Below are 19,386 nucleotides of genomic sequence, written 5' to 3'. Positions count from 1 at the left end.
CTACAAATACCTGGGTGTCTGGTTAGACTGTAAACTCTCCTTCCAGACTCACATTAAGCTTCTCCAATCCAAAATTAAATCTAGAATCGGCTTCCTATATCACAACAAAGCATCCTTCACTCATGCTGCCAAACCAAACATACCCTCGTAAAACTGACCATCCTACCGATCCTCGACTTCGGTGATGTCATCTATAAAATAGCCTCCAACACTCTACTCAACAAACTGGATGCAGTCTATCACAGTGCCATCCGTTTTGTCACCAAAGCCCCAAACACTACCCACCATCGCTTCATACTCATCACCAAACCCACTGGCTACAGGTTATCTACAAGTCTCTGCTAGGTAAAGCCCCGCCTTATCTCAGCTCACTGGTCACCATAGCACCACCCACTCGTAGCACGCGCTCCAGCAGGTATATCTCACTGGTCACCCCCAAAGCCAATTCCTCCTTTGGTTGTCTTTCCTTCCAGTTCTCTGCTGCCCATGACTGGAACGAATTGCAAACATCTCTGAAGCTGGAGACTCACATCTCCCTCACTAGCTTTAAGCACCAGCTGTCAGAGCAGTTTATAGATCACCGCACCTGTACTTAGCCTATCTGTAAACAGCCCATCTACCTACCTCATCCCCATACTGGTATTTATGTATTTATTTAGCTTCTTTGCACCCCAGTATCTCTACCTGCACATTCATCTTCTGCTGATCTACCATTCCAGTGTTTAATTGCTATATTGTAATTACTTCGCCACCATGGCCTATTTATTTACTTAACTTACCTCATTTGCACTCACTGTTTTATTTTGTTCTACTGTATAATTGACTGTATGTTTTGTTTATTCCATGTGTAACTCTGTGTTGTTGTATGTGTCGAAATGCTACGCATTATCTTGGCCAGGTCGCAGTTGCAAATGAGAACTTGTTCTCAACTAGCCTAACTGGTTAAATAAAGGTGAAATAAATATAAAATAAATAAAGGAGAGGAGGGGACAGCTGAGAGGAAAAGACAAATCGAAAGTAGAAGAGATTGTTTGAGGAGACAAAAGTAGAAAGGACAAGAAAGAATTAAAGGGCAGAAGAGGAGAAGAGAAAGGAGGAGGGAAGAGAAGGTGGAAAGAGAAAGGAGGAGAGCAGGGGAGAAGGAAAGAGAAAGGAGGAGAGCAGGGGAGAAGGAAAGAGAAGGGGGGAGAGCAGGGGAGAAGGAAAGAGAAAGGAGGAGGGAAGAGAAGGTGGAAAGAGAAAGTAGGAGAGCAGGGGAGAAGGAAAGAGAAAGGAGGAGAGCAGGGGAGAAGGAAAGAGAAGGGAGGAGAGCAGGGGAGAAGGAAAGAGAAAGGAGGAGGGAAGAGAAGGGGGAAGAGAAAGGAGGAGAGCAGGGGAGAAGGAAAGAGAAAGGAGGAGAGCAGGGGAGAAGGAAAGAGAAAAGAGGAGTGAAGAGAATGGGGAAAGAGAAAGGAGGAGAGCAGGGGAGAAGGAAAGAGAAAGGAGGAGAGCAGGGGAGAAGGGGGAAAGAGAAAGGAGGAGAGCAGGGGAGAAGAAAAGAGAAAGGAGGAGAGCAGGGGAGAAGGGGGAAAGAGAAAGGAGGAGGGAAGAGAATGGGGAAAGAGAAAGGAGGAGAGCAGGGGAGAAGAAAAGAGAAAGGAGGAGAGCAGGGGAGAAGGGGGAAAGAGAAAGGAGGAGGGAAGAGAATGGGGAAAGAGAAAGGAGGAGAGCAGGGGAGAAGAAAAGAGAAAGGAGGAGAGCAGGGGAGAAGGGGGAAAGAGAAAGGAGGAGGGAAGAGAAGGTGGAAAGAGAAAGGAGGAGAGCAGGGGAGAAGAAAAGAGAAAGGAGGAGAGCAGGGGAGAAGGGGGAAAGAGAAAGGAGGAGGGAAGAGAAGGTGGAAAGAGAAAGGAGGAGAGCAGGGGAGAAGGGGGAAAGAGAAAGGAGGAGGGAAGAGAAGGTGGAAAGAGAAAGGAGGAGAGCAGGGGAGAAGGAAAGAGAAAGGAGGAGAGCAGGGGAGAAGGAAAGAGAAAGGAAGCTAGGAGACTAAAGAGGAGGCTCAATTGAATGTGTCTCTTGGCCTCTCTCAGCCTCTCTCAGCCTCTCTCAGCCTCTCTCTCTCTCTCTGCCTCTGTCTGCCTCTCTCCCCTATCTCTCTCCCTCCCTTCCTCTCTGGCCAGTGCCAAGTGGTGGTTTCGAGCTTTGCGTGCCGCGGTCTGGGGGAGGTGGAAGTGGTGGCTGCTCCTGTCTTTGACTAGATCATATGTGACATTGTAAGCCCTTTTACCCCAGCGCAGCCCTTCTTAAATCCTCTGTCCTCCACTGATTGACATCGACCAGACGATCGGATTAAACCAAACATGTTTTTGTGTGCGTTTAGTTGAATGAATAAAGTGTGTTTGCAACTTAGTGTCTAGAACGTTGGGTTAAATAGATAGAATATAGTGTTATTTGTTGCAAAAGTATTCGTTATTTTTGTGTCAGGATTAAACCAAACATGTTTTTGTGTGCGTTTAGTTGAATGAATAAAGTGTGTTTGCAACTTAGTGTCTAGAACGTTGGGTTAAATAGATAGAATATAGTGTTATTTGTTGCAAAAGTATTTGTTATTTTTGTGTCAGTACAGTCATGGTTGTAATGTGACATGAACAGAATGGCAGCCATCTTGGATTTTGAGTTTTCTCACGACATCTTAAATACCTGATTGTTTCTTTGACAGTAAATAATGTGGGGAATAACCCTGCCTTTCACCAGCCCTTAAAGACAAATGCTTTATTTGACTCATCTTAAGACCGGAGAGAAAACATACAGTATCTCATAAAGGTTGGGAATAGACATTAATTGGTCATTTTTGTGTGTGTACTGTCACGAAGGTTGAGTAAATGTTGAATTAATAAATGACCACGGTCCATTTAGTTGTGTGTTTGTGGGCGTGTACATTTGCTTTCTGTGTATCTTGGATTGCATATCCCAAGCAGCATTGTCAGCCATTGTTATGTCAATGACTTTCAGTATTTTTTTGCCAGACTAAACAATTCCTTCATTAATAAACACAACTGTATTTATTGTGACGGACTTAATTTACAGTGCTGGATTAGCCTTCCCACTACAGTCACCAGAGAGACAGTTGGAATGTTGTCTGAGTATTTATGCTCAATTCTCTGTAAACCACAAACTTTTTATTTTGTACAGTTTGTCTACTTGTGTAATAAAAGGGGGGTGGTTTTGGTGAATAGCAATACAAATGAACAACAGAGCCAGTCCCCCCATTCTCATTTCCTCCACCTTCTAGAAAACTGGAGAATGGAGGAATGGATGTAAAATAGATGTCAGGGTTTGCAGTAAAGGTCAACTAACAAATGACAGTGTTGTGCTAAACTGGGGTCATGACCCCCAAGTATCCAGGAGCTCCCACAATGCCAATGCTCTTCTGACCCTGTGAAGTGACCCTAAAATCCCCAGAAAGCCCATAGATGTTATGGATGATAGCAAAGACAGAGAGAGGAGAGCAGTAGCTAGCTAAATCCTCAGTAGGAACGTATAAGTGGCTTCCTACCCCATAGCTCGTTCTGTGGGTTCATGAGTTCACAATTAATCGTCTATATAAGTTTCTTGAATGGGAATTGAGACGGATTGTTTTGAAGCCTTTTCGGCTGCAGTCAAGCGCGCCAACGAGTAAAAACAGGGTGGCTCTGAAGCTGGATCTTTTTGAAACATTTCCTTTTTGTTCCTCGGACAGGCCCAAAGGGAAGACCCTACTGCTCTCGTCACTTGTTCAGCATGTGCCAAACTCATACTAACTAAAATAATCCAACACTTGTCTTCTTAAACGGCATTTTCTGGTTTGAAAATGATTGGAAACTGGTACAAACTGAGTCTGACATGTTTGTTCTTGCTGAAGAGACAGTGATTATAATGACCCATTTGAGAGGTTCCAACAGGACACCGTGTACATCATTCATTTATGCTATTGGGACAGTGAGCCCTTCATGCTACAGACAGTAAATCAAGAGGAGATCGATTCAAAGGAAGGCTACTCAGATAACGTACTTAGAAGGGATGGAAAGTGTCAGTATGTGGAAGATGTGCATCATGTCTTTATAAAAGAAACTTCATTTTTTTGAAGTAGCAAAGATGTACATTTTACATGGAAAATATATAATAAAAGTCCTTGATATTAGTTAACATGCACTGGCAACATGGTGGAGCCATTTATGTTTTAATCCAGTAATGACCTCAGTGATTGGAGAGCTCATCTTTAGCCAGTCGATTGCTTCCCATGCTAGCACTGACGGCGGCTGAAGTGCATACGAATGACGAGTTATTGACGATGGATAGTATTCAGAGGGAGCCCATCTTCACGAGTGAACACTAAACATTAAACTCCTTTTGAGGGTGGTTGAAAAGCTGGCTGCTCAGTGGAGAGGAGAGGCTAGCTCCAGCACCAGTCTGTTGCTACGAATGGCCGCTGTAGGGGGGAAACTGTCCCTTATTGTCAAGTTCTTTGGCAGAACTCTTTCAACAACAACAAAAAATTGTCTCATGTTTAATGCATCAACATTTCTCTGAATGTTTTTTTTTGTTGCCCCTCAAAATGTCTTCGGATCAGGCCATCTTGCCAAACGGTTCCTGTCAGGTTCCTAAATGACCGACACAGATGTATGGGACGCAAAATGAGAAATAGCTGCATGGTTATGGAGGAGAAAAAAAATAGTGTTATTCTTTGGATCAGGAATTACCAAATGTAATTGTATGATTGAAGCAGTGTTTAAGTCACGTTAGCTCTTCAGTAGTAGTTGTAGTAGTAGACTAAGGTCCCTTAATAAAATCTAAAACGTCATTGCACATATGCTAGGCTAATTCTTTCAACTCAAATGAATAACCATCCTAGTCTTGTTACTTCTGTACAATACTAGTGTAGTGTATGATAATACTGTCACAGATGAACGCTGTGTACTTCAGTTTCTTTACCAAAAAGCTAGCAGCAAGTCTCTCGGAACTACATTTCAACAACTGTTTCTACATTATCATCATAATTTGTTGTCTGGGACTGAAAAAAAGTGAACTTGGCAACCTGTTAGTGACTAGTAAACACATACAAGTGTGATTGTGGTTTGCGATTTGTATGTTTGTGTTCTTGCAGCGATCCTGGAGCGACTGTTGGCCAGAGCATGTCTGCTCCTTCTGAGTTCCCTCAAAGGCTGTTAAACAGTCAGGGAGCTTGGAGAGTCGCCGGCATGCACAACCATTCCTGATTAGGTACCGGCCGCTGGGCTCTCTTTCTCTCTCCCTCTCTCTCTTTTTCCCCTCACTCCTCCCTCTCGCTGTCTTTCTCTGTTCACTCTTCCCATTGTTACTGTTTTCAGGGGTTTTCACATGAGCAGAGGCTGCAGGGGGTGCCCAGAGCTGTTCACACACAGAGTTTGTCCTGTTTTAGATTTAATCACTCCACACACACACACACACGCACACACACACACACACACACACACACACACACACACACACACACACACACACACACACACACACACACACACACACACACACACACACACACACACACACACACACACACACACACACACACACACACACACACACACACACACACACACACACACTCAAGCCGGAGGGTACACACACAAACATACACACACACACTACCCTCCATTCACCCTTGTAGAATAAAATGCACACAAGATTTCAGTATCCTTCCTCCAACCCCAATCCCTCCTCCTTCCTCCAACCCCAATCCCTCCTCCTTCCTCCAACCCCAATCCCTCCTCCCTCCTCCTTCCTCCTTCCTCCCACCCAATCCCTCCTCATTTTTCACCTTCCCAATCATGTTCTGTTAATGGACTGATTTGAGGTCATGTAGTCAGGCATGTGGTCAGCTCTTGCCTCCCCTGATGCCCTCAAAGCCACATCAGGGCCCTCACTTTTTAATGACAATTTCTTAGCTTCCATAATAGTTTAACGGGACGTACATCACTGAAAATAAATGAGCAGCCTCTGCAGATTTGACTGTCTTCCATGCATAGTTTGGCCAACTCCAGACGAGCATATCGCCAGTGCCTTTTCTGCTCCCTGCTTCTGAAAATCTTATGCATCAATCACTTGCGGACAGCGACTATTAAATGGATGCCGGAATAGTCTTTAAATCCTTCTCCTTCCAGAAGTCTTGGAGACTGACTTTGGCTTGAAAGAAACATGCCTTGTATCTGTATCCCTTAGATTTAGTAGTTGTCTTGTTGAAATCCCCTGGGTTGAACTTGAAACTGCATGCAGGGGCACTCAGTATTATCTTCCAGTATTTATGATGACTCTGAATCACTATCAGTTGGCAATGGGAAAGACAATTGTACTGTACTCTGTCATTTTTTCTTCATCAGTTTTCGAGGGTTAACAGCAGGCAGTGGTAGGAAATGGTTGAGTTGGTTGAAATGGTTGAGTTGGTTGAAATGGTTGAGTTGGTTAAAATGGTTGAGTTGAATTTTTGTCAATATTTTTTTATGAGCAATTAGCATAGTGTTTTATTCCCCCTATTTCATTCCTGCATGCTCAATGTGGTTTGAATGCAATAGTGGATGGTGAAAGTGAATAAACTGTAGTTCTTAGGCCATATGCTCACGCAGGGCTCGTAGCTCCGAGATGGAGATGTTCTCCCATAGCAGTCCATTTCCATTTTGTCAGAAGCCCAAGGAAGACTGATAAAAATGTGTTTTTGTAAACTTCAAAGCAGAATTTTTGCAAATCCTGTTTTAGTTTTTTACCTTATCGTTCTCTCTTGGTGAGAAATAAGGTGTGCTTGTTGATGTTCTTAAATTTCTCTAACCTTTTATCGTTGGGATATGTGGTTTTTAGGCTATGGTGGTTTTGAGGATAGCTTTGGAGTGGGCTGGGGCCTCAAGGACAGGTAAACTTTGTCTCTCGTCTGTTTCGTTAGCTCTGATATAGTTCAACTACTAATTAAACTTTCCACTAAACTCTCCCTGGTACCAACAATATAGAAGAAATATGACTGTTTATGGAGAAAAATAGCAGTGCTGCATTCACATTCTGGATAATGCAAGACCTTGGACCATTAAAAACGACAATTCATCATGATTTGTTTCAAGTCTTTATGTGGGGAGTACTCGACAACGAGCCCAGAAACTCTATGAAACAATACTCCGGTCCAAAAAGACTATGGGTTATTAGTTTAGGATTATATATTTCCTCCTATACACATTGAGGGAACCTTGCTTGGCAGAGGCTGCAGGGGGTTTGGAGGACCGACTGTAGACAAACTATCTTTTAACAGTTGCTGAAGTGCTCCTCTGAGAGGACGGTGATCCTCTTTATTAAAGCCACTTGTCCGGCATTGTCTCTCCACCACTCGTTGGTTACATAAGAACGAGGTGCTTTGTGATCGTTTGCAGGCACTCTTGTTTTGTTTAGTTTTCTCTCTCCGTGGATTTTTTTCCGGCTGGAGAAGATTTGGAAGCTCGGGGGATAGGACCGTATTCTGACTTCTCCCCAGCACTGTGTGTTGGGGTCTGGCGGCGTTCCAGCTTTGTCTAGCTTTTCCCCGTGTACATTCCCAGTCCTGGCACAGTCCAATTCCCATCTCTGGAGCACACGCCGCCGGCTGCGGTCAGGAAGATTGATCGTGGCGGGGGCTTTTGTTTGACAAATCAAGCCAGTCGTGATTGCGTATGTGTAAAAAGCAGGAGGATAAGATAATTTATACCTGAGCCGTCACCTTTATTATATGCTTATGTTTCCTTTTGCTCTTAAAAACGAAGCCTGGAATGGCACTTGGAGTTGTGCTTGACCCTCGGAACTCGCCGGTTCCTAAGCCGCCATGGCCATAAATCCAGGGCCCAAAAAAAATCGCTGACGTTATATCTAAACAGTGAAATGAGTAAAGGAGAGAGGGAGAGATGGGGAGAGAGAGTGAAGATAAAGTGAAATAAAGATGGTCTTTGTCTGCAAGTCTCAGGAGCCACAGGAAATAAATAATGTTGAATGTGCCGTTATATCACCCCAGTCCGCCTTTACATTCTCTGAGCTATAGCAGGGCATTCATCAGACGTGCATGGTTCATGACATACGCTTTTCAGATTAAGCAATGCAAACACAGACACCGGGCCTGGGGTTTTCTAGAGGGTCGGCCATCCATTCCCAGAGTCAGGAAGATGACAGAACCCTTCAAACAATACAGTGCCTCTTAAATACTACTGAATCTCATGGAAGAGTATGATCTCACTAATGCATAGGGTTGCTTAGAACCATGGAAGGTGTGTTCCTTGTATGAACTGACCCATCTTTATTCATTCAAGTTTAGTTATTAGGATCGCCATTAGCTACTGCACATGCAGCAGCTACTCTTCCTGGGGTCCACATAAAACATACAAATACCTGACAAAGTACAGAATAGTTATAGACAAGAAAAACATAACTTATTACATTAAATTGAAAAAAATAATAATTAAATAAGAGTTATTGCATTACATTTAAAATTACATTACTTTGAAAATAATAAATGCAGTTACATTAGGAAGACACCCAAAAATACTATTTACACACTATTCCTATATACATATTAATATTCTTACAGTACAGTTAAATTAGATCTCTTAAAAGAGGAGAGGCGCTATGATACAAGATGTTTATTTTTTATAAGTGTCTTGGCTGACCTTAGTAATGGGTAGTAAGAAGGTGGATTCAGTCCATAGCGCCAAAATATTACCTGCATTCACAGTGAATTGAAAATGACCTTTACATTTCAACCACGCTAAAACTGTGATCTTCGTCGCTACGGATTGCATCCATTCCTTAGTGCTTGGAAGTCAGAAGTGAATGTGAGATGCTCCAGTGATGGCTCCATTTCCTCTCTTTCCCAACATGCTCTCTGTCCATACTCCAGCTACCTCAAGGCCCTGTTGAATTATTGGCCAAACATAACAGCAGATGAACGTAATTTCACAGAAAACAAATAGTGCAGTCGTCCTCCGCCAACTTTTTTTTATTTTTTATTTTTTTTATAGAATCAACACGTTTTAATATCGAGTTCATTTTCTGGCGATACAAACATTCTTTGTACCCTTTATTTTATTCAAAGCCAACGTCTGAGTAATGTCTTTTGACTGCTCATGATTTTGGCCTTGTGCTATGATGAAGTGTTACAGTGAAATAGCCCTGGTGATCCAGGTTTTCGGCACATTAGTTCCAAGTACACTACTGCTATAAAATCATTTTTTGGTTATGTAGAATGGAATTATTCAATTTTCAAAAGGCCCAAAAATAATGTGCTGGAAGTCGATACTTCCAAGAACTTTCACCTCAAGCCGTCAACAATGTCTAATGAGACCTGTAATCATTTTGAAATTATTATTCTCCACACGAGACACACCCCTTTCCCCTGTCAGTTTTTATGATCAATTGAACCAGACTTGGCTTTCCAACATGTTGCATCAGAAGTTTTAGTGTTAGAAAAGAGAGACGTTACCTTGCTGATGTTTCTTTTACTCTTTTCAGGTGGAGTCTTTGCGATCACAGTAATGAGTAGGAGTAACTGATGTGTAGCTTATTACTCATCTTTAATGCAGACCAGCATTGAGTTAATTAATTAGCGGCCCCCTCCACTGGTAGAAAACTGACTGACTCACTAACTCACAAAATATGTGTACTGACTATAGGGGGTAATGTCTTGGCACGGCTGCAGGTATGATGGGGGGAAAGTGTGTGTGAATCACTCCCAGTGGTTCCACCTTTTACAATATGAGGATGATTAGAAGGGAAATGTAGTGTGCTCTCAGGGATGCAGGCGATGCCTATACCATGGAAACCAGGTCCTGTGTTTCTCCTCACCGTGCACCACATGGCTCAAGCACACCAGGATGGAGTGGCTGTTTCAGTACATTTTGTTACTGTTAGTGAGAGGGAGTGAAACCGTTCAGTGTCTGCAGTCTCAGCCTTTTTTTGCTTGAAGATATGGCTTGTTGAGACTGCAAATTGAGCTTATGAAGTGTTTAAATCCCGCAAGGTTCCTAGTAGCTCAATGGATGAAGTGTGTGCAATTCTTCTCTCATAATTGGCTATGGGCTAGAATGTTTGGCCAGAAGGTTGAATGGAATGGTACATGGAGGATTTTATGAATCATCTAGAAGAATTGGAATCCACCTCACTGTGTTAAGAAATATGTGCCCTTGATTTATCGATTTGACCGACTAGACTATGTGAACAATTCCTGTTGGATAAGAAATCCTCTGTCCAAGTTGCAGGCTGAGATGGGCGTAGACCCTGGCAAATTGTCCTTGGCCACTTAAGGTATCATAATCGACAGCATTCAGGAGTGGCTCGGCCTGTGAATCATTCATGGCAGGCATAAATAATGGAGAATAGCAGCCAGTTAGCAGCTGCAACTCGAAATAGTAGTGGCCTGAAACACAATCTTTTCCCCTGTAAACGATGTGTTTCACCTGTATCACACCGGGGCATCTGGGCCTGAGTGACAGGTTTGAGCAGGGGAACGAAACAACTCCTTCCTACCTCCAGATCTCGCTTCATCTTCCTCCGATGAATTTTTCACCAAAGCGTCTTTGATATCTCTCACCCAGGGGAGCTTGGGTAATGTAAACTATAATTATTTCTCATAACCGCACATCTTCTCTAATTAGTTCACTCCTCTGAACTGGACCTTGCACTTTTTACACGTCGAGGACATTGTTTGTTGACTTTGCCGAGTCCCTCGGCTCTGCAAGTGATGTCGTCTCCCGTCTTGTTTTTACCTTGTAAATGGCGCCCCAGCCATGATGGCCGGCGAGGCCCCGCGTTAATTCTTGTTCTCCAATTATCTGGCCCCAAGGTCAGATCCACCACATGCTCATCCCAGACAGAGACCACTGAACAGTCCAAAAACTCTGATTCAGAATCAGATTAATAAGCGGTCAGCTTGGAGACACGTTGAATCATAGTCTTTTCAAGACTGCTCTTGGTTTTGGACAGCGTTAGTAAACATTCAGACTTACAAATCCAATTTTCATCTGGCTTTGGAATGTGTGAATGAAAATAGTTGTAGCAAAGCAATGATAGTGCTCAAGTCAATGAGAAGAATCTCAATTCAATATGTTAAGCCCTTCTCTGTCCAGGCGTCTTAAAGCTTTTCAAACTGGGTCATCTGTAATCGGCTGCAGCTCTTGAAAAGGGTCTGGATGGTGGCATTTACTCGTAGATCCTGCATGCGGCTTGTTTTAGAGTGGATTTGCAGGAGCACGTGAGGTCTGTTTTTCCTGTCACTGGCAGGCATGAATAGACTCCTGTATCTCCCCCCTCTTGGTGGTCCTGCGGCCTTGAAGCCAATTGTCTGCATAGTAAATGCCTGTGGGGGAAACCTCGGTTGGTGGACGTGATGCAAAGTTGGTCGTGTACTAGGGCTGGCCCTATTTAGTCGACTGGACGATTGTTTGGTCGATAGGCTGTTTTGGCAACCAGTGTCAAATATATATATATATATATGTGTGACACACGAGACACCTGTTTGACTCATGCCTGTCTGAGTCGACTAATCCATTGCGGAGGCCACAGGAGTGGCCCACCATTCCAAACCAATGTTTGTTTGGTGACCATCATTTCTGTTAATACATTCAATATATGAATTATTACAGTCTTATCGTTTTTAGTGTAGGAATGGACAATCTGGCCTACACTTGTGAGGAATAACTTTTGGTTTATTTCATTCCATTTTCAATTTATTCATTGTCTTTTGTTTGGAGCGCTCCTGTCAATCTTGAGTAAGGACATGCACCTGGTTACGCATAGAACTAGACCTACCTGGCCTTTGCACGAATGTAGGCCTAGAAATGTGTCTATTTGGGGATCTGATGCTACTGATGGTTATCTTAACTCACCGTCACTGTGGATATTCTCAAAGGAATGTTTTCTTTGCCTCTAAAAACAAATAAACAAAGTCTGTTTTTATATCATTTGATAATGATAATAGTTCATCAATGTAGTCTATTTGAAAAATCTTTCCAGCTCTCTCCCTTTCGATAACCTCTCAGCATGAAAGAGGAAAAAATGTCATGCTCTGATCTGGTGGAAATGTCATAAAAAAAGGCCTGCCTGATTACTTCTTATCCCTTGTGCAAATAGCCTACAGCTGTGTCTGTCTGTTCCGGAGCTCACTGGTACAGGAAACTCTTGAGGACCCAGCATATTTTATACAATGTTGCAAGTTTGCTAGCACAAGCTTCAGGCCTGACCCAAGTTAATAGTTGATACAATGTTTCAAGGTCCTTGCAGACTGGCCATGCAGAGCCAATATGATTTATAGGATATTTATTTGTATCATATTTTTTAAATGCGCGCTGCAATGTTTTTATTTGTTGGCTTTATGTAGGCTATTTTTTACATATTGGCAATGGCAATAGAAGTTACTTTTAGATTTGTATCATTTTCATTTAGATATAATTTTGATTAAACACATGACTTTGATTTTGAAATATGTGACTCACCACCTGGATTCGTTCTTTTGTAGCAAAATTTGAATTTCTGTTTTTTACACTGGATCAAAGTAGAGACTCATAGTTACAAAATTGTATATCATACACCGCATTTGAGGAAACAATGGGAAAGTAATTATGCTTTGAAAGTTGATACGTTTGTAAACTCACTTTTGAGAAAAGGGCCTTTGAATGTTCTGGTACCTACTAGAGAGCTCTACTTTGTCTACACCCATTCAGCATTGTTCACACCCTCTTAAGCCAGCCCCACCCATCTCTTTAAGGATTCACATGAGGTCATGTGCTAAAGACTGAAAGTGGTAGTAGCCTACAATAAGGAAACATTCCAGGTAAACAGAAGTGTCCAGATAAAAATATTTGATAAATATTAGATATTAGATGATGCTTACCCAGATACACTTGTCTAAATTCATGGGTCATGTGAAAGAATTGCTATAACCCCCAGCCACATCCAGTGGTGGAAAAAGTACTACATTGTCATACTTGAGTAAAAGTATAAATAATTTCAAATTCCTTATATTAAACTGTATTTAAAATTGTATATAAAAAAAGTATAATAATTTGACGGATTGCCAGGGGCACAATGTACACAATGTAAGTAAAAATATAAACCATTTCAACTTCCTTATATTAAGCAAGCCAGACGGCACAATTGTATTATTTTTATTGACAGATAGCCAGGGTCACACTCCAACACTCAGACATGATTTACAAATGAAGCATTTGTATTTAGTGAGTCTGCCAGATCAGAGGCAGTAGGGATGACCAGGGAAGTTCTCTTGAGAAGTGTTTGAATTGGACAATTTTCATGTCAAAATGTAACAAGTACTTTTGGGTGTCAAGGAAAACGTATGGAGTAAAAAGTACATTATTTTCTTTCCGAATGTAGTGAAGTAAAAGTTGCCAAACATATATATAGTAAAGTAATGTACAGATACCACATAAACCAACTTAAGTAGTACTTTAAACTTTTTTTACTTAAGTACTTTACACCACTGCCCAAATGCCTTCACACCAGCACATTAGCATACTTTATATACTGTTACACACGCACCTATCACATAGTATTCCATACATAAGTTAAGGCCGTGCAACCTGAGTTGAAACCTGAGTGAGTTACACATCTACAGTTGAAGTCGGAAGTTTACATACACCTTAGCCAACTACATTTCAACTCAGTTTTTCACAATTCCTGAAATTTAATCTCAGTAAAAATTCTGTTTTAGGTCAGTTAGGATCACCACTTTATTTTAAGAATGTGAAATGTCAGAATAATAGTAGAGAGTGATTTATTTCACCTTTTATTTCTTTCATCACATTCCCAGTCGGTCAGACGTTTTTGGTAGCATTGCTTTTAAATTGTTGCGTCAAATGTTTCGAGTAGCCTTCCACAAGCTTCCACAATAAGTTGGGTGAATTTTGGCCCGCTGCTCCTGACAGAGCTGGTGTAACTGAGTCAGGTTTATAGGCCTCCTTGCTCGCGCAAGCTTTTTGAGTTCTGCCCACAAATGTCCTATAGGATTGAGGTCAGGGCTTTGTGATGACCACTTCAATGCCTTGACTTTGTTGTCCTTAAGCCATTTTGCCACAACTTTGGAAGTATGCTTGGGTCATTGTCCATTTGGAAGACCCATTTGCGACCAAGTTTTATCTTCCTGACTGATGTCTTGAGATGTTGCTTCAATATTTTCACGTAATTATCCTCACTCATGAAGCCATCTATTTTGTGAAGTGCACCAGTCCCCCCTGCAGCAAAGCACCCCCACAACATGATGCTGCCACCCCTGTTCTTCACGGGTTGGGATGGTGTTCTTCGGCTGGCAAGCCTCCCCCTTTTTCCTCCAAACATAACGATGGTCATTATGGCCAAACAGTTCTATTTTTGTTTCATCAGACCAGAGGACATTTCTCCAAAAAGTACAATCTTTGTCCCCATATTGTTAGTTGCATACCGTAGGCTGGCTTTTTTATGGGCAGGTTTTGGAGCAGTGGCTTCTTCTTTGCTGAGCGGCCTTTCAGGTTATGTCGATATAGGACTCGTTTTATTGTGGATATAGATACTTTTGTACCCGTTTCCTCCAGCATCTTCACAGGGTCCTTTGCTGTTGTTCTGGGATTGATTTGCACTTTTTTTCGCACCACAGTACGTTCATCTCTAGGAGACAGAACGCGTCTCCTTCCTGAGTGGAAGGATGGCTGTGTGGTCCCATGGTGTTCATACTTGCGTACTATTGTTTGTACAGATGAATGTGGTACATTCAGGCATTTGGAAATTGCTCCCAAGGAAGAACCAGACATGTGGAGGTCTGCATTTTTTTTCTGAGGTCTTGGCTTATTTCTTTTGATTTTCCCATGATGTCAAACAAAGAGGCACTGAGTTTGAGGCCTTGAAATATATCCACAGGTACACTTCGAATTGACACAAATTATGTCAATTAGCCTATCAGAAGCTTCTAAAGCAATGACATCATTTTCTGGAATTTTCAAGGCTGTTTAAAGGCACAGACAAATTAGTGTTTGTACACTTCTGACCCACTGGAATTGTGATATAGTGAATTAGAAGTGAAATAATCTGTTTGGAAAAAATTGTTGGAAAAATTACTTGTGTCATGCACAAAGTACATGTCCTAACCGACTTGCCAAAACTATAGTTTGTTAATACAAAATCTGTGGAGTGGTTGAAAAACGAGTTTTAATGACTCCAACCTAAGTGTTTGTTAACTTCCGACTTCAACTGTACATGTAATCAGGGGTAAAGTGGCTGAGCAGCAGGATAACACACAAAAATTGCAGCAACATATGACTGGACCGCACCACATCAATTCACCTCCCAAGTTTAGATAAGAATAACCTCATACAAATAATTATTTTTTACCTGAAGTGCTGGTACTGCTTGTTCTGTGCCAGTGGCCTGAAGTACGGAGTCAGGTGTTGTTGCCAGCATTAGCTTTCCACCAGCACCATACCATCCTCCAGTCCAACCAGCTCTGGGATATTGACCCCTGTCATAGTGCTGTCCTTCACAACACCAGCAATCTCAGATAAAGTGTTCACTCTGGTCTGTCTGACGCGCTGCTTGGTGAGGTTGAAGCACAAGTCAGTGGCAAACTTGGTGTGGCCTGTGATCAGGAAGTGAAAGTCCAGATTGTGGAGTAGCTTGCACATGTTCCACCAGGAACAATACCAGAGCACAAACCTGTTCTTGTTTTGGCCACTGCAGTTATCACATTTCAGGTCCACATGTGTTTTCCCAACTTCGTAGTTGGTGAAGAAATGTTGCATGTTGTTGATGACTGCGCTGCTGCCTTTGCTTGCTGGGCCAGCTCTCTTTTTGATGACTGTATGACTGGTGGATTAGTCAGGAGTGTTCTACTGATTAATGCTGTGAAAGACAAATTCCACACAAACATTTCAGATTTATTACAGAATAGATGTGAAATGGCAGAGATAACATCACTACACACATTTCATTCAGGTAGTGTTAGCTACTGTTGCTAGCCAGCCATCTAGCTGACTAGCTAATAGCAAGCTTTAACTAGCAATACAAACCAATTGTCATAGCTAGCTAAAGTTAACCAATAAGTTCAATGTTAGCCAGCTAACATTAAGCTATATCTAGCAATGCGAAATGGAATTCTGAGAAAACATCGCTGACGTTACACACGCTTCATTCACACAAGTTAATGTTAGCTAGCAAGCCAGCCACCTAACCTCAGCTAAAGTTAGCTAGCTAACAGCAAGCTTTAACTTGGGATCTTTTGTTTAGACATGCCACGTTAACGTTAGCTGGCAAGCTAAAAAATGAACTATAATCCCAATCCATAGAGTAACGTTACTAACAATACAAACTGATTGTCATAACAAACTAAAGTTAACCAAATAACATTAGGTTCATTTTTAGTTAGCAAGCCAACCATCAAACTCCAGCTGGCTAGCTAACAGCAAGCTTTAGCTTGCAATGAAAACAACTTTCTGACAAAATTAGAAATGTATAATATCTGAATCTGTAGCTAGATTCTTACCTGTATACATGGAGGAAAGCTTCACGGCAGACTGCCACCCCTTTTATAATACATCCTGTGTTGTTTCTGTTTAGTTTGCACAGCTTGTTTTGCCCGTTGTGTTCCACTGATTCGTTATAAAACAAGAGAGTCAGCATTGCATGGCATGTTCGTCATCCAGAAAGTACTCCATCACAACTTATTCCCACTGACCTTGGTCGATAGCGCCTTGTAAATTCAGGGAAGCAATGTTATTGAGAGCAGTAGCAACATATTTGCAGTTGTCCATGGCTAACATATCTTTCAAGAAAACTGCAGTAGAAAGGATTATTTACGCATTACGAGCAGCTCATTTCATAGACACAAGATGCAACACCGCAGACCAATCCAAACTCATCTCTCGGCATGTCCAGCCCAATCATTATCTCAGCCAACCATGGCTAGTGGGAAGGTTGCTGACTTTTTCTTTGGCTAAACCAACTAGGCTCACAATTTAATAATTTAACAATTTGTATTTACAGTTGACATAGCCTTTGATATTAAGGCACATGAAAGTTCACATGTTCGAGAAGGCATTTCTGCCAAAAAAAGCATTTTCATAAAAAATATATTTTTCTACGTTCAAAAGGTGTTCCTGTGAAGTCGTGATTTGCGACATACGCCTAGTTTCCTGAATTGGGTCACATATGAAGACTATTCTAAATTATTTTGAGATATGAAGACATAAATTAAATGAAACTGTTCCATGAAAATATGCATATGAAAATCATAACTGGCACGCAGATCAGTAGAAACGGTATGATAACTTGGGACTCCAAATCGAAAAGGTTGTCGACTGCTGGTGTAGCCTATTACTGTCAACTTCAGGAGTTTAGTGTCAGAATCTGTGAAGGCCAGCAGCAGGAGGCAGCGGGAGGAGGAGAGTTTTTTCTTCTGTCTAGACTATATTGATCTCTTGCTCCCTCTTTAGTAATTTGTGTCTTAATTTTTAATCACAATGCTTAAAGCATCAGACAAACTCAGTTACCTACATATAGTCTATATATGGAAAAATACATGTTTAAAAATGTTGACCAATCGATTCGTCGAAAGAACCCACGACTCTCGGTCGACCAAGATAATTTTTTGTTGGGACAGCCCGATGTTTCTTGCTCCAGCAGTGCAGTAATATGTAAAGGATTATGTTTCTAGCTCCAAAAGTGCAGTAATATCTAGCAGCACAATATCAATATACACATGATCCAAAAGGTATATATATTGTTTTTGGGGCCTATTGCGCCTCAGCAACACACATCAACCCGCACAGCGGCAGATTCAACTGTAGGACTGAATAAGACTGCATAGAGGCAAATAATTACCATAATCACTGTCAAAATTAATGGATTTGGCAACACTGGAGAATTCAAACCCGACTTTTCCATATTTATAGAAGCAATAAACAAAGAATGCAAACGGAACTGTCTGTTATGATTCAAAGTGAACACTGTTTACTGGCATTGAAATGCATATTTGGGTTAGGGGATGAGATTGGATTGTGGAGTATGAGTGGAAATGTAATATTTATGGGCTCGACACAATTTGACACCATAATATCTCTATCTTTCTCTCCCTCTCTCTCTCTTCACCTCACTCTTTCATTATGCTAAAGATACCACAGAATGGTTTTGGGTTGTGTAAAACACTAATAAGAAGTGTGTATCTCCAGGCAGTAGTTGAATACGGTCTTTACACTGTGTAGACGTGTGTAAAACCATAAAGCAGCTCCCTCTCGATGGAACTGTCCCAGTCTAATGCATTGATAACTACACTCTACATTTGTCATCAAACTACCATTGATCTCTACACTTGACATCAAAATAAGACTATTCAGAATGTGAATATGAAACACTTGACATTTCAGTAACTCTCCTCTCCTCAGCCCTCTGCAGTTTTATGAAGAGTGGAAGAATGATCACTTGTCCCTGCTGGGCGCATATCTGTCAGAAATGCGAGCAGGACGTTTCGCAGTGAACCTAACGGCTATAGCAGGCATAGTTTGGCACTGTTTTCATGGAAATGGTGGTGTTTTTCTTTCTCTCCAGGTGGAAATTACGCTCCAGGACGTCAACGACAACCCACCTGTTTTCCCGAACGATATTCTTGACGTGACCATCGAAGAGAACATCAGTGATGGCTTCAAGATAATGCAGCTAACAGCCACAGACGCAGATGAGGTAAAGTCTCCCAGGATTGGCCTTTTCTATATTCTGTCTTCTGCCTATTTGAATGGAATTCTGGCAGATAACTCCCCCGTCCCCGTCCCCCATGCTAGAGGGAAAGATCAGCCAAAAGGCAGCCATTACAAAAAGTAAATGTACAAGGCATACCGTCGTTATCTCTGTGTTACCATCAAAATTGATGTTTTTTTTATGTACATCTTGACTAGATCTGGTGCCGCACTTAAATGTAAAGTGCTCAACCTCCTAAATATACTACATTGCTCTTATCTGCATATAGGAACTTGGAAATGAAAATATGTAAATGAGCAGATGTGAGCCTCTGTTAAGGGATTTCTTAAAGTGGCTGCAGGTAGAAACGTAGTTTCCAATATCCATAAAAATTAAATAAGAATTCCGTCCAATTAATGCGCTCTGCAATTATTTTACCAAGTATCCGACCACAGCCACTGGTGTAATGCAGTTTGATCAGTCACATTCCTGAAGCCCAAGAAACAAACACTAGAATCCTAGTAATATGGAAATGAAAAGGCTTTATGTATGACTTTTTGGAGGGTTACTGTCAAAATTATTTATGAAGCGGGAAGAAAATGGACAATCGATGATGGGCGCATGGGCCTCCAGTGCTCGTGCACCCTTACTCCTTGAGGTTGTCTGGTACACCAGTGACCACAACTTGTA

General features: G+C 41.7%; 1 protein-coding gene across 1 annotated transcript in view; it reads left to right on the top strand.

Annotated features, from left to right (window-relative positions):
• Nucleotides 1-19,386, top strand: part of LOC135526460 (protocadherin Fat 4-like) — a 125,255-nt gene that overhangs the window by 58,939 nt on the left and 46,930 nt on the right. Inside the window, exon 2 of the mRNA XM_064954853.1 lies at nucleotides 18,571-18,702. Coding sequence (XP_064810925.1) covers nucleotides 18,571-18,702 — 132 coding nt within the window. The remainder of the gene's footprint in view (nucleotides 1-18,570; nucleotides 18,703-19,386) is intronic.

This window comes from Oncorhynchus masou, chromosome 32, assembly GCF_036934945.1.
Source record: "Oncorhynchus masou masou isolate Uvic2021 chromosome 32, UVic_Omas_1.1, whole genome shotgun sequence".
In the NCBI taxonomy this organism is placed as follows: domain Eukaryota; kingdom Metazoa; phylum Chordata; class Actinopteri; order Salmoniformes; family Salmonidae; genus Oncorhynchus; species Oncorhynchus masou.
The sequence above is the reverse complement of the archived record's forward strand: the minus strand, read 5'-3'. Positions and strand labels throughout refer to the sequence as shown.